Source organism: Erinaceus europaeus, chromosome 14, assembly GCF_950295315.1.
Source record: "Erinaceus europaeus chromosome 14, mEriEur2.1, whole genome shotgun sequence".
NCBI classification, from domain to species: domain Eukaryota; kingdom Metazoa; phylum Chordata; class Mammalia; order Eulipotyphla; family Erinaceidae; genus Erinaceus; species Erinaceus europaeus.
Genome location: NC_080175.1, coordinates 39,891,232 through 39,907,293, shown reverse-complemented (window position 1 = coordinate 39,907,293; position 16,062 = coordinate 39,891,232). Strand labels below are relative to the sequence as shown.

The window sequence follows — 16,062 nt, the reverse complement described above, 5'->3', positions numbered from 1 at the left end:
AGACAATTGCAGACAGAACTCAAAACTCAATAAATCTAGGGTCTTTTTTTCATAGCAACATTAAGTGATAATTTTTATGTTGATAATTTTTCATGGTCCATGAATGATGTTTTAAATATCCAAATGGTCCATGGCAGAAAAAAAATTCCCCACCCAAACCTAGACTTAATTCCCAGACACATATTGGAACTGAACCCCTTCCCAGAACAACCTAGTAACTATTGAGTACTCATAACCCGGACCTTTTGGTTACTACTCAGGTCAAATATAGACCTCTGGGCTTAAGACCTCATGAACATCAAATACAGTGAGAAGACAGAGGAAATTACTTAACTGGTGGGCCAACACAGCAACTGGAAGAGAATCCCAAATTCAATAGAGCTATGTAAAGCTAAGGAGGACATCAGAACTATGTAACAAGATGACAACACAGAGAACATCAAAAAAATTCAGCAAAAAGATGAAAGAACTGAAACAAATTAAGATAATCTAAGAGTACGATGGGACAGCATTGAGAGAAGCAACGGTCACATCCTAGAGGTATGAGACGGAGAAGAGAGGCAGCAAAGTACAGAATTTTTACTTCAAGAAATAATAGCTGAGAGTTTTCCAAACTGAAGAAGGAGGTAGACAATTATATCCAGGAGCTCTAAGAATCCCAAACAAAATAAATGCAAGCCCAAGCTTAACAAGGTGCATAATTATTAAACTGACGAAGATTAAAGAGAAAGGATTTGCTTTATACTTTTTTTTTTTTTTTTTTTTAGACAGAGAGGCAGACAGATTGAAAGAGACCAAGATAAAGAATCTTCCTTCAATTCAGTGGTGGCTGGGCTGAAATCTGGGTTGCACACTTGGCAAAGCAGCGCACTATCCATGTGAGCTGTTTCACCAGGCCCAAATAATCTTCAAAGCAGAGTCACCTACAAAGGAACCCCTATAAGATTATTAGATTGTTTCTCAGCAGAAATTATAAAGGTCGATATGGACCTTGGGTGATGGGAAAGGTGAGGGGAAAAAAAAAGACTATACTGTAAACCATTAAACCTTCAATAAAAAAATAAGAAAAAGAAATAAAAAGAAATACTAAAGGCCAGAAAGGACTGGAAGAATAATAGTCTGTCCAGTTAAGTTATCACTCAAGGTTGAGAGAGTGATGAAATGCTTTCCACAAGGACCTGGGTTTGAGCCTCCATTTCTACCTGCAGGGGGAAAGATTTGTAAGTGGTGAAGCAGTGCTGCAGGTTTCTCTTTTTCTCTCTTTTAAAAGAAATTTTTAGTATATTTATTTATTTATTGCATAGAGACAGGTAGAAATCCAGAGGGAAGGGGATGATAGAGAAGAGAGAGACCTGTACAGATCACTGCTTTACCACTTGTAAAGCTTTCTCCTTGCAGGTGGGGGCTGGGGACTCAAACCTGGGTCCTTGTGCATTGTAACATATCTGTTCAACCAGGTGCACCACCATCTAGCCCCATCTCTTCTCACTCTCTTCTTAAAATATTTCTAATCTTTTATTTATTATTGGATAGAGACAGAAATTGAGAGGGGAGGGGAAGATAGAGAGAGGGAAAGAGACAGAGAGACATCTACAATCTTGCAGCATCACTAGTGAAGCTTTCCCCCTCCAGGTGGGGACCAAGGGCTTGAACCCACGTCCTTGCACACTATAATGTCTACGCTTAACCAGGTGTGCTGCTGCCTGCTCCCCTGTCTCTCTTTTCTATATCTTCCCTTTCCCTCTTGATTTCTGACTTTCTCCACCCAATAAATAAATAAAGATAATAAAATTTTAAAAAATTGCTTAAAAATGCAAAGCAACAGTTAAAAGACTGCTATATATATATATATATATATATATATATATATATATATATGGTGGTGTTAATAGAGGGGGATTGAACCTGGGACTTCAAAGCCTCGGGCATGAGAGTCTCTTTGCATAACCATTATGCTCTCTCCCCCCACCCCTTAATAGACTGCTTTTTGCCTCCAGGGTTATTGCTGGGGCTCAGTGCCTGCACTAGGAATCCACTCCTACTGGTGGCCATTTTTTCCATTGTTGTTATTATTGTTGTTGTTGCTGCTGTTGTTGTTGGATAGGACAGAGAGAAATTGAGAGGGGGGATAGATAGAGAGGGGGAGAGAAAGATAGACATTTGAAGACCTGCTTCACCACTTTTGAAGTGATCCCCCTGCAAGAGGGGAGCAGGGGCTCAAACTGGGATCCTCACACTTCACACTATGTGTGTTTAACCCCATGTACTACCACCTGGCCCCCTAGAGTGCTTTTTTTTTTTCCAAGCAATAGTTAAAGAATATTATCACCACTAAATAGACCTTACAGGAAATACTAAAAAGAACTTAAAGAAAAGGAAAATAAGACCGAATGATCCTACCCATATGGACAAGGGAAAACAAGCTAAGTCAAATGACAACAAACCTTTGGATTTAGCCTGCAGAACTGAGATTCGCAGAGAAGAGGTGGTGGGGTGGGGTTGGTTGTATTACGAGGGTAGAGGGGACTCAGCGAACTTTGGTTGTAGGCTTGGTATGGCATTTTGAAGGGTGTGGAACTGTACTTCTAAAACATTCATAGTCTTATAAACTTAGGTTATCTCAAAAACAAACAAATAAAGGAAGCAAAAAGAATATCTTGTTCTCAAGAAAACTGATGACAATGTTTTTTCATTTGCTTACCCCAGGAGCAGAAACACCCAGCAAAGAACCATCTTCCACTCTGGCTTCCGATGCACTTTTAGATTGCTGTTGTAGAAAAGGGAGCTGTAGGCTGTCAGACAAACCATCAATCTTCAAGAGAAGTTCATCCAACAGATCTGAACATTCATCTAGGTAGTAATTCTGAAAGGAAGACAATCAGATTAGGGTAAATGCATTCAGAACCTTATTTCTCTTCCTTCCTCACTCCATGAAATAGTTCCTAATATCGGCTTTTATCACATTGTGTTTTGCTAGGAAGTGCACTACAACTTTGGAGCCAAGAGATTTGGGCACTGGTTCTCCATCCTCACATCTGTTTCCTCACCCACGATGCCAGACACAAGAAGGCACATGCATCCTCATTTCATGACGTTACATAGATGTTCTGAGCATTCACACCTCACTCACATGTCATCCACAAGAGTGAGTAGCCATAACTCAGCATGAACTCAGCTATGGGCACGCGCACTAAGTGCTATGAGTCAGAAAGTCTATTAAATGGCTTCAAGGCAAGAGTATTTTTGAAAAGTACTTGATAAATAGTGAAAGCTCCAAAATAAAAAAATGGCCCCAGGATACTGACTACATATAACTGTCTTCAGAATCAGGTGATCTTTGCCTAAATACTAGCCATAGAAATTAGTTGGAGGGTGGGGGGGCTGGTGGTGGTGCACCTGGTTGAGTATTATAATGCACAAGGACCCAGTCCCCACCTGCAGAGGGACAGCTTTGCAAGTGGTGAAGCAGTGTTGCAGGTGTCTCTCTCCTCTTTCTCCCCCTTCCCTCTTGATTTCTATCTCTATTCAAAAAATAGTAATGACTATAATAATAATAATAATAATAATAATAATGAAATTAGCTGGACATTCAGTGTGAAGAGATGTGCTTTGATTTGTTTATTCATGTCTGGGATGATTACATTCAAAACACCACACCTAAAGCTCCATATTTTTGGCAGAAGTTTAGGTCTGGCAGCAGGAACCAAAAGCAAATGACTACTTTTAAAGAGGCTGAGTAGGGTGCACACTGGGGTGGAAGGGGGTGTGTGTCAGAAACCCCATTTCTCAGACTTCCAAGGTCCTCAGAATATAGCAGGTTTATAGAAGAGGTGCTTGGTAATTCATAGAGTGTTCAGAATCTCTCCTGGGAATTCTATGGTTTTATAGTGATATTTGGCACAGAATCACAGTCATGCCTTAGCCAATGAAAGCAAAACTTCTACCATGAAACCTTCTCCTTGAAGCTGCTTTTGTGCTCACTGTGCCCTGACCCCAGGCCCCACAGCTTACACAGTCCTCAGCCATCTCTGTGTCCTCCACTATGGGCTCTTCTAGTCCCAGGAGTATGTGAGCCTTCTCCCACAGGTAGGCCTTCACATCTTTAAGTCTCACTAGAAATTTGCTTTGGAAAGATTTTCTTTTTTGGGCAAAAGCCATGAGCATGGAGACTCTCAGCTGGGAGAAAAATAGAGACAGACCTGGTGTTATTGAGAAAAAATAGTTTCATTAATTTCATGAGACTACATAAATGGATATCAAATCAGATGATACTATTTTATGACCTTTTGGGAAGACAGTAATTGCTCAGCAAAAAATAGTCCAGGAAATAGTCTCCTGTTAATTGAGCTCAATTGTTGCAGGATAAATTCAGCAATGGAAATTAATTTTGTTATGAAGGTTGAGGTCTTAGATTATTAATATAATCAGTGTTTCCATATGAAAAGTCTGTTTGGGGTCCCCTGGTGAGTCACTCTGGGCTGTGGGTGGGCACACCAATAGTGTGTTCTTGTGCCCAGATAGGGGACAAGGTCATGGGCAGGTGCCACAATGCCTTCATGTGGGTTACATGAATGAGCTAGCCACCATCATGCATGTTGGTCTCAGATTGTTCATTCACCATCTGCTAAGACCTGTGAGCTCAAAATTCTGCAGACAACAAACTGGAAGTCCTATACCATCAGCTCTTTCTAAAAATGGCCGAACAAGCAAAGTTTTAGTCATTTATAGCCTGATTTGCATACCCTGTGAAACCTCACTAGACACCTGTTACCCAGCTGTTAGAAAGAGTCTTGCTGTTAGTAATAAGATCCCCAAAAGCTGCTGCCTTCAAGAAGTTTTCTACCCCGAATACCCCAGACTGCAGAGTGACATGTCCCACATATGAAACTCCTTCCCAAGCATCCCTTCCTCTTCTCCAATTATTCCTGCCCCCCCCACAATAGAACCTCATGTTATGAAGGCTATTTCTCACTTGCAAGCCTGTCCAGATGGCACCCATGTACAAGCTGTGTGTATTACTGCCTTTTGTCATATCTTTTCCCTCTAGCAGGCATTGGTCCTTCCAATACTTGACAGACAATGTGTTGGAACCCCATAGGCATGTCCTGATGACTGAGGACAGACCATTACACACACAGAGTGGCCTGTGGGTCTATGCTTCCTCTGCTCTATCAGCTAGAGCTGCAGCAAACGCTAGAAGAAGAAGCTAGAGCTGCACAAGTCATCAACTGAAATGCAAAGCATAAAACTATACCACTTCCAGAAGAAAGTACAGGAGAAGTCATTAGTTTCATATAACTTTGAGTTGTTTAATCACTCGTCTTCAGATGTAACATCAACCATAAAAGAAAAACTGATATACTGATCTTTATCAGAATGAACAACTTTTGATCTTCAAACAATACTGCCAAGAGAATGCAAGGACAAGCTACAGATGAGAAAGTACTTGCACAGCAACATGAGGAAAATAATGTATCAAATATAAACATTGCTGTGCCTTCTGTTTACATGGAGGTCTTCGTACATGAACTGTGAATGATCTCCTACTACATTTGTTCCACTACTAACATTGTCAGTGGTCATTATAAGTTTTCTTTAAGTCATTTTTTTTCTGAGTTTAGGCTGTGTGTACATATGATTTCACTGCACCTGGGATGACATTTATTATTTTTTTTCATTTTACTTAGACAAAGACACATAAAGAGTAAGACAGAGAGAGAGAGAGAGAGAGATGGCAATATCTGGGCTCTGCCTAGGGCTGTGACGTTTCCTTGTGGTGTAGGGATTCAAACTTGGGCTCTTGCCCCCCCCCCCAAATAACTACTGAATGAATACATGAATTTAAAAATGAGGGCCTAAATGTATAGATGGGTAAATGGATGGATAGATGATGGACTGATGGGTGAATGGAAGAGTGGCTGGTTGGCTGTCTGGTTGTTTGAGCAGCTGTCTGGCTGACCGGATGGCTGGATGGTGGCTGCAGAGAAAAGTATGTCGGCAGTCAAGTAAGCCAAATATTCATTCACTCATTCATTGTCTACCTATAGACAAATGGGTCTATAGGTAGACAATGAATGAGTGAATGAAAGAAAGGAATGATGGATGAAAATAGCAAGGGTAATCACTAAACAGGGGGTGAGGAGCACTGAAAGAAGACTTGAGTCTGAGTGTTGCCAAGATCTGAATATACACATTCACTTCTAATTTTCCTCCATTGGTTCAGCTAGAATACTGGTAGACTTTTAAGAACTGCTAAGATTTGTTAGCCATTTACAAAGCTTGAATAACTAGTTTATTACTTCTATTGGTCTTTCCAATGTGTCAGGAGCTACTAGGAATCAGGCAAACCAAGACACCTGCTGTGTGTCCAGAGTTCAAAGGAAGGGAAGGTAGCAATCAGCAATGGCAGTGCAGTGTAGCACGTGCACACAGGGTCCCCTGGGAATGTTGAGGAGGGTCAGTGGGCAAGGATCTCAGGGTGGTAGAGTCAGGGGAAACTTCTGGGGTGACTCTACACTAGACACTGTCCTCTAAGAATAAGTAGCATTTGTGCCCCATGGAACACAAGGTGTGACCCAGAGATAAGACAAGCACTTAAGAGCCAGTAGGGTCTGAATGGCCCCAGGTGCCATCAGGGTTCACAGCAATGTGCCTGAGTAAGTACAGAGCAGGAGTTTCTAGCCCTGAGACTTGAACAGAAACACCTGGAAGATTTTCTGAAAATTGGAGTGTTAGCTGTATCAGCTGAGATGTGGATGCAGAAACCTGGGATGTGACCCTTGGAAGACAGTTTGCCCTAGGGGACCCCTAGAACTGAGTAGAGAGCAGGAAAGAGTTCAGGAGAAATGTAGGCTACCCCTGAATAATAGGAAATCATCTTAAATAGGTGTGTCTGAGCTATTGTTGGATGCTAAATCTAACTAAAATTGAACTATACAGAAAGTTCTATACTTTTTTGTTTGTTTGTTTGCTAAATCTTTAGCCCTAAGTAAGGGAAGAGGCAAGGGGAGGTAGCATGTAAACTCCCTCTGTAGAAAGGGTTGAGGTCAGTGATGCATGGGGGGTGTAGGGGGTGCTGATTAGACTCCCCAGTTGTGGAGTGGGAGGTGACCTAGAACTACAGGGTTCCCTCCTAACTCAACCACCAGCCTGGCACACAATCCCAATGACCTTGGGCTGATGGAGATAAACTTTACTAAGATCTGGAACCACTAGTCAAGAGACAGCCTGCAATCCAGGGTGACTCTGAAATCAGGTCCAGAGAGCAGGGATGAGGCCCAGAGCTGAGAGGGGGAGGAGGTGTCCTCCCAAAAGGAAGAGGTCATCTTAGAGTGACTGCGTAGCTTGCTGCTGCTGCCTTAGGCTACCGGAGGTTACTGTTTTGCTCCTTCCCAGAACAGGACAGAATGATGACCTCCAGTGACTTTATGAGGGGATTAGGAAAAAGGCAGGCATGCTGTCTGAGCCTCTGGAAGCCGAGGGAAAGGTTACAGAGATTGCAGAACTCCAGGGGCAGGACTCCAGACTTTTAAGCGCAGACTTTTCCCCTCACTAGAGCAGACTAGAACAATAACAGAATGGCCAGAGAGGATGCCCTGACCCACAGCAACTCTTAATTAAGCATGTCTCTGCTGTGAGCCAGGCTGAGGCAATGGGGACCTTACCTGGCCAGCACTTAACCTCACTGGAGCCTGACAGCAGAGCCTGGGAACCATGGCAATAGCCCCTAGCATAGGACCAGACCAGTTCAAGCAGGTAGACTCAGCTAATCCATCAAGTCAGACTCTGGAGGTAGGGGTAGAGATTGGGGGCCTGGAAGGAGGACCCCTGTGAAAACCCTCATCAGGAGGGAGCATCACAGCTTTCCTTGGATCCTGCTGACTTCCCACTGTGGAAGCACCCTTTGTAAGGGACTGATGTGCTGGACTTCATGGCATGCTCAGGACTGTGTTTTCCCTCTTCTCCTTTCTCTCATTCTCCTCCTCGTCCTCCTTCTTCTTACTTTTTAAAAAAAAATCTTTATTTACTGAATAAAGACAGCCAGAAATCAAGGGGGAAAGAAAGATACTTGCAACACTGCATTACTACTCGAAAAGCCTTCCCCCTGCAGGTGGAGACTGAGAGCTTGAACCTGGGTCCCTGAACATTGTAATATGTGCACTCAACCAGGTGAGCTACTACCTGGCCTCTCTTCTACTTCTCTTTCTCCTCTTCCTCCTTCTTCCTCTTCTTCTTTGTCTTCTCCTTCTTCTTTTCCTTCTCCTCCTCCTTCTTCCTCTTTTCCTTTTTCCTCCTCCTTCTTTAATTTTTTTTAATACAGATCATAAAAATTGATAAGAATGGGGATATAGAGAGGGAGAGAAAAGATACTTGCAGTACTGCTTCACCACTTGTGAAGCTTTCCTGATGCAGGTAGGGACTGAGAGTCTGAACCTGTGTCCTTGTGCACTGTAATGTGTGCACTACCACCCCACCCCCACCCCAGCTTTCTGAACTCTCTTCCCAGTGACCCGTTTGTCCACAGGCACTGTCATTCCCAAATTCATTCCTACATAAACACAATGAGCAAAGATCCTCCCCACAAGAGGCACCTGGGGTGTGTCTATTGTTCTCTCTCCTTATCTCCCCTTCTGCTCTCAATTACTTTCTGTCTTATCTAATAAAAAAGAAAGGGGTAGGCAGTGGGTCAAGTGCACTTAGTACAAAGCGCAGGGACCAGTGTAAGGATCCTGGTTCGAGCCCCTGACTCTCCACCTGCAGGGGGCCTCTTCACAAGTGGTGAAGCACGTCTGTAGGTGTCTATCTTTCTTTCCCCTTCTCTGTCTTCCCCTCCCCTCTCCATTTCTCTGTCCTATCCAACAACAACTACATCAATAACAACAATAAAAATAGCCACAACAAAGATAAAACAACAAGGGCAACAAAGGGGAAAAATAGCTTCTAGGAGCAGTGGATTTATGGTGCAGGCACTGAGCCACAGTGTTGGGCAGCCTGACACCCCAGCAATAACCCTAAAGGCAAAAAAAAAAAAAAAAAAGAAAGAAAGGAAAGGAAAAAGAAAGGTTGGGGGGATGGCTGCTGTGAGTGGTAGACTTATGATGTCTAGGTAACCTTCCCTTCATCCCCTAGAGGCCCAGCGGCATACCTGCCTTTTTCTGAAACCCCTCACATCACCCGTGGGCCATTCTGTCCTATTCCAGGCAGGAACAAAATACAGTCAGCTGAGTTCTCCTGTAGCCTGGAGCAACAGCAGCAAGCTACACAGTCACGCTACTATGACCTCCATCTTCCAGGAGAATGTCTACACACACCCACAGGCAAATGATGGCCCTGAGATCCAGCCTGTATCATGGAAATGAGAAATGCTTATCCCTACACAGTGGGTAAAACCTTTACAAACCCTGACTACCAAGCCTGGGGGGTATTTACATACCATCCCAAACCACAGAATGGCTACTGCTATAGAAAGGACTCCGTAGCACCAAGCTGCAGCCTGCTGATCAGATCTGGACAGACTGAGGAAGCTGGGATTTTGACTTCTTCCTGGGAACTGAAATGGCAGGTCCCGGAAAGTATCTGCTAAGGTTCCTGATGGCAGGGCTCCAGTGGAGAGCAGGAATCGATGTAGGCAGTGGTGCACGGCTAGCGTCAGGACACCTATCAGCTGCAGAAAGAAAAGTCGAGACAACTGAGTGCTGACTTTCTGGGTGCTGTTTTACAGGCACCCAAAAGTGGTTGGGGGTGGGGGGGCAGGCATCTATCTACATGCTGTGAAATCATGAATGACCTGGAGGCATGCTTTTAGGATTTTTGAGCACTCTGCTTCTGGGACTTTTTTTTTTTTCTTCAAAATTTGCCAGCAGAGTTATGGCTGATATTGGTGCAGACACTACAAGTCTACTGCTCCTGGTAGCCATTTTCACTTTGACTCGCTCTCTCTTCTCCCATCCCCTTTATTTTTTTTATCAGCTAGGACAGAGAGAAATTGAGGTCTCAAACCTGTGTCCTTGTGCTCAACCTGGTGTGCCACCACTTGGCCCCCACCCTGGGACTTGGACCCTGCCACGTTCCCCACTTCTCCAGCTTCTCTTCACACCATTTCAGTTCCCTTTCCTGTCACCAGCATCTTCTGTCCTGTGTGCCTCCACAGTGCTCCCCTCTTCCGTGGCCTCTATATCTCCCACCCCCAAATGCCAGAGCCTATGCCTATCTTCAGGGGACAACCCTTTCCTCAGCTTTCCATCTTTGGAACCTGGCCAGGGCAGCAGCCTGGGAGGTAGAATAGCAGTCGCATTCTGCCTTGACACAAGTAATGGACAAGCGACTTATGGTGAATTAAAAGATGGGGATTCTTGATGGTGTTCCAGCTGGAGAGACGTCTGCTTCTCCCTTAAGAAGGAGTTCACTGCAGAAAGTACGCTAACTGTATCGATTTTTCCAGGGCTAATAACTTGATAAAAGGCTGAATCCTTACCCCTGGTGTGAAGATGCTGGAGAATGAGTTGCCCATCTTAAAGGAACCAGGTGCCATTGTTTTCTGAATGCCAAGAAGACAAACACATTTCCCCATCAGGAGGAAGGACAGGATTCCCTGGAGCCACCTTGACCTCTGAAACAGAAGGCCACAAGGTTGAGTGTGTTGTGCCAGCTAGGGAGGTGCACAGATGTCTTCACAAATGGGGGGCCAAGGTGGGGGGAAGAAACAGCTGCTCGTTAGATGTGGTAAAGTCCTCCTGACCATGTCAGCAGAGGAGACTGAGTTGGAGTTAGGAGAGAGAATGCCAACTGGGTCTAACAGTTGTGGAAATGGGATACTGTCCCACCCTGCTCTGCTTTTCAGGAGTGAGTACAAATGAGAAGGTTTTGCCAGAGGAGGCCAAGTCTGAATTTTTTAGAGAATCTTTGCTTATCAAGCTTCAGATCACAGCCACCAGGGATGGGGACATGGAGGTTAGTCAGTGTCTGTGGGCCCTCCCTCCTCCCTTCCTCCACAGAATCCATTTTCATGCATGTGCAAGTTAACAATTTTCATGCACATTAAAAAAATCCAATTTTGGGGGCTGGGTGGTGACAGAGCTGATTGAGTGCACACGTTACAATGCACAAGGACACAGGTTCAAGCCCTCAGTCTCACCTGCAGGGGAAAATTTTATGAGTGGGGAAGCAGGGCTGCAAGTGTCTCTGCTTTTTTCCCTCTCTACCTTCCCCTTCTTCTTAATTTCAGGGTGTCTCTATCCAGTAAATAAATAAAGATAATCAAAAAATATTTTTCAAAAAGTCTGAAAAATATTCAATTTTCACAAAAGTTAGAAGCACTCCCAATTTAGACCTGTAGACTCTGTGACTAGGATAAACAAGACTGCCCAACGAAAGTCACAACTTGGCCAGAGGAATGGCAGATGGAGGTGGAGGTGTTACATGGGTTCCAAGAATTTCTGGCTCTTACCCTCCGGACAACACTTATCCACCCTATCAGAGCATCAGTGCTCACTATGGAATGGATCCTTCCTCTAGGCCCTTCTAGAATGTGTCCACCTTCTTCCTATTGGGCAGCATCACTGTACCTGGCCCCTCTTTGTGTTGCTCTGAACTCTCTGCCATACCTGATTCCACAAGGCCATGTGACTAAGGTCTGTGAATCCTTGGAAGCATCCTTTCTGGAACTGGTCTGTCACCTCCCCAGCAAGAGTCGCCCGATAGCTGGAGGCTGCTAGGTAGGCGAGGCTGACCCCAACTATGGAGACCTGAATGGTAGCAGGGAGACAGCCATCACATAGGCTCCGGAGAGCACCACCCACCTGCACACCCAGGGGTGCGAGTCACCCGCAGAAGCACTAATGGAATTCTTGCTCCTTTGGCATTAACATGACAGAGGGGAAGGAAGCATGGCAATAGGGTTGGAGCTCACTAGTGCACCATCCATCCCCCCACTAGGATCATTATTATATTCAGGTAGACACTTGGCAGTTCTTAATGATGTGAAAGGCTACCTTCAGCCAGCTCCTTGGTTTTCTCCAATAGCTGCAGGTGCCCTTCTCAATCATGTCGTAGCACTCAAAGCAGAAGTGAATCACGCTGAGCACCAGGAAGAGCAGCTGGTGAGGGAACAGCAACAGAGCAGGTAAAACAAAAATACACACCAGTTATTTTTCTTATGGTCAAAACTCCAGGTTGGCTCTGCTGTGAATCACTTTTTTTTCTAAATGTATTTTTTACTTACTTACTGGATAGAGACAGAGAGAAATTGAGAAGGAAGGGAGAAATAGAGAAGGAGAGCCAGGTGGTGGCACACCTGGTTTAGTGCATACATAACTATACATGAGGACCTGGGTTTTTGAGCCCTGGCTCCACACCTGCAGCAGGGGGGAAGCTTCATGAAAAGTGAAACAGGTCTAAAAGTGTCTTCCTCTCTCTCTTTCCCTCTTTTTTCAACTTCTCTCTGTCCTCTAAAATAAAAAAGAAAAGAACAATTTTAAGAGAAGAGAGACAGAGACACTTCTATCACTGCTTCACTGTTCAGGAAGCCTTCCCCCTGCAGATGGGGGTGAGAGACTTGAACCTGGGTCCTTGCACATGGTGACACGTGCCACTGCCCAGTACCCTAATTACCATTGGAGAAGACCAGATACAAGCTGATTTCTTGCTCATGTGTCCCTGAGCCAGGATTAGAGGCCAGACCACATGTCTCATTGATCCTTGACTTTCTCCTCCAGAGCTGTGGGAGGGGCTGGTGAACTCACCTCAGTCAATATGAGGTGGTACCTCGGGGAGGAGTCGCTGGGGAAGATGGTGAAGGACTCCACCAGGGGGGAGAAGGTGAGGCCCCCCTCAGGTAGCAACTCTGCATTCAGGGACACACTGGAGAAGAGTCGAGTTGGAGGGTTGTAGAGGGAGAAGTGCAGGGACACAGCCCTGGTGCTGCCATCAATCCACCCACTGGCCCTGAGCTTGGTCAGGGTGTCCCGTGAAGCAGGCCTGCAGAGCAGAATGACAGTCAGGGCAGGATGTGAGGATATCTGTGTGGATTATCTAGGACAGGCCCAGCCTCTGCTATCTGTTGGCTCCTTTGATAGTTCATTGCCCCTCTGTCCTTGCCTAAGGATGCATGACAACTGGGTAGAGAGTATAATGGTTCTACAAAAGACTTTCATGCCTGAGTTTCTGTGGTTCCAAGTTCAATCCCTAGTATCACTGTCAGCCAGAGTAGAGCAGGGCTCTGGTCTCTCTCTTTCTCTACCTCCCCCCCTTCACTGAAAGAATAAATTAATAGAATTTTTTTTTTTTAACACAACAAAGCAAAACTTGGACTGATCCTCGTGCATGATGATGGAGGAGGACCTAGATTGGGGGTGAGTGTTTTTTCAGAAAATTGAGAAATGTTACACATGTACCAACAACTGTATTTACTGTTGACAATAAACCATAATTCTCCCCAATTAAAAAAATCTTTTAAAAAGATGAGACATTTGGAGGGAAAGAAAAGATGGGATCCTGGAAAAAATATACAACCCCACTGGAACCATAAAAGTTATACCCATCTCTTTACAGGGACCTAGAATATTCATATTCATTCTTCTCTCTCTGCCAAGGACTCCACATGCTATCTTTGACTGTACTGAGTAACAAATCATTTCTCTCCCTCCCTCTCTTTTTGGTCTGTGTTGCTCAAAGGCAAGGCACTCACAGAGAGCCTCAGACTAGCAGTGCCACCACTGGAGTTAGCACACCTCCAGGGAGCTGTGACGGGCAGGTGCCACTGGCAGGTAGACCTTGCTGCCATGTGGACGGAGCCTGAGGTGGACCGTCTGCACAAGGCAGGGCAGAGTGATGTGGCCAACTTCAGAGACTTTCCCAAGGGCTGATGAAGCCATGCAAACACCTGTCTTAGAATAAATCCAGCAGGAAGACAAAAATACACTAGATCCCAAGCTCTCCAGAACTCCTAACAGATCCTGGAAAGAATGTTTGGCTTGTTTTTTTCCCATGCACTTGGAGACTGGAGGCCTGCATGTACATTGTTCTTTTGCCAGCATGGTGACAGCGAGTGTTGCTCTTGCTGGGGAAGGGACAGGGCACCTCATATCCAACCTGCACCAGCTGGAAGGGCATCTCACACCCAACTTGTACCAGCTAGAGCTTGCATGGAGCCCTGGCTCTGCTCTCCAAATCACACTGACCTTGTGTTGCCCAGGTTAAGCTCACAGTCCTCCCTGGCACTCCCAAGGTCACTCTGGCCCACCCTTGCAGCCTCTGGGTCGGTCACAAGGGGAGTTTCAGGGTCTTCAACTGTGGGGTTACATGTAGAAAGAGAGTCTTGGGTAGGTGCTGACAATGAACTGGGGAGCTGCAGAAGAAAGAAGCAGAGGGAGAATCAGATATGCATGTTCAAGTGAGTCCTGTACCCTGGGTTTGCTGATTCTGGCCTCACATGGACATGCAGTACAGTCCTCTTCCCCCCTCAAAGCCTTTTTTAAAAATTTTTTTTATTTTTAAATTTTTTATTTAAGAAAGGATTAGTGAACAAAAGCATAAGGTAGGAGGGGTACAACTCCACACAATTCCCAACACCAAATCCCCATAACCCACCCCCTCCCATGGTAGCTTTCCCATTCTCTATCCCTCTGGGAGCATGGACCCAGGGTCGTTGAGGGTTGCAGAAGGTAGAAGGTCTGGCTTCTGTAATTGCTTCCCCGCTGAACATGGGCGTTGACTGGTCAGTCCATACCCCCAGTCTGCCTCTCTCTTTCCCAAAGCCTTTTTTTAACACTAAAATATTTTATTTACTTTATTTGAATGTGAGAGAGATACAGAGAAAAGCAGGGAGAGAGACAGAGAGAGAGATAGATAGAGAGAGACAGAGAGACCAGAACACTGCTCAGTTCTGGCTGATGGTGGTGCTGGAGATTGGACCTGACACCTCAGAGCTTCAGGCATGAAAGTCTTTCACAGAACCATTATGCTGTGTCTCCAGCCCTACCCACCTCCAAGTCTTTCTCATGGTCACCAGGCTTCCACTTGGTCTGGAAAGACCAAGGTCCCACCATAGAAAGGCTGACTTCTGAGCAGCCACCAGCCTAGGCAGGGACAGCAGAGGGCTTCTGTCACAAGTAGCCCAAATGAAGTGCCTGATTTCTCAAACCTCTGTTCACAAAGCAAAGATGTTCCATTTTCAAATACTGGGCTATTAGAATTTTTCTGTTTTTCTTTTCTCTTCTTTTCTTTCTTTTTTTTTTTTTTTGGCTTTGAAATGTTTTTAAAAGTATATTTATTGGAAGGATTAATGGTTTACAGTAAGTACAGTTGTTGGTACATGTGTTGTGGGGCTATGTGTAAGCTTGATAGAGCTTAGGGAGAACTCCCTCCATCCTTGCATGGAGGTCTGAGAAGATACCCTCTTATTAGTCTCTCTCAACCGAGGTGAGCAAAGGGGAGAAACCACGTCTCTCAGACTTAGCTCTTTCCTTCGTGACTCTCAAGCCCACAGAAACCTCACTACTCCTCTCCATTAACAGCAAGCCACATGGCTGCCTACCTTAAGATTCATTTACTCAAAGTTCACCTCACCTTCTGATCACAGAGGAGAACACACCTTATCACACACTCCATCATACACCTCAGACCCCAGACAAGAGAAATTCCAAACTATATGGCCTTTTGATATCCATCTTCTCTCTGTCTCACCCTACTAATTTAACTCCTATGCTTCTCTCAAATACCTTTGGATAATTAAGTTGCTTGCGTCATGGAGAATAAATGTCTTGTATCTCATCAATTCCTGTCATACCAGCACCCCCTACCATTGGGGTAAGCTGACCTTTAAGAAACCTGTAATTTCTGACGTATTTCAATAATGCCCTTTCTTTGGTTTTCTATTTAAACTCATGTCCACCTGCTAATAAATGAGATTTTGAGAACACATCATTTTCTCCCCGGTGTCTCTGCTTCGTTTCATCCCTTGAGCGAGCAAGAGAGAGCCAGTCGGTTGCCTTCCTGCTGGAGATCACCCCACCAGAAAGCTGAGAATGTGTAAGATTTTTCAGTTTTCTGCAAAACACTCTCACC

The 16,062-nt window shown here is 44.9% G+C and overlaps 1 protein-coding gene across 1 annotated transcript in view; it reads right to left on the bottom strand.

Annotated features, from left to right (window-relative positions):
• Positions 1 to 489: 489 nt before the first annotated feature.
• PKD1L1 (polycystin 1 like 1, transient receptor potential channel interacting) overlaps positions 490 to 16,062 on the bottom strand; it is a 126,943-nt gene continuing 111,370 nt past the window's right edge. The window contains exons 42-53 of the mRNA XM_060170998.1: positions 14,240 to 14,344; positions 12,741 to 13,016; positions 11,991 to 12,095; positions 11,604 to 11,744; positions 10,475 to 10,609; positions 9,312 to 9,664; positions 4,772 to 4,925; positions 4,677 to 4,688; positions 4,012 to 4,176; positions 2,702 to 2,863; positions 2,445 to 2,585; positions 490 to 534 (exon numbers count right to left, since the gene is read on the bottom strand). Of these exons, the coding sequence (XP_060026981.1) occupies positions 490 to 534; positions 2,445 to 2,585; positions 2,702 to 2,863; positions 4,012 to 4,176; positions 4,677 to 4,688; positions 4,772 to 4,925; positions 9,312 to 9,664; positions 10,475 to 10,609; positions 11,604 to 11,744; positions 11,991 to 12,095; positions 12,741 to 13,016; positions 14,240 to 14,344 (1,794 nt within the window). The remainder of the gene's footprint in view (positions 535 to 2,444; positions 2,586 to 2,701; positions 2,864 to 4,011; positions 4,177 to 4,676; positions 4,689 to 4,771; positions 4,926 to 9,311; positions 9,665 to 10,474; positions 10,610 to 11,603; positions 11,745 to 11,990; positions 12,096 to 12,740; positions 13,017 to 14,239; positions 14,345 to 16,062) is intronic.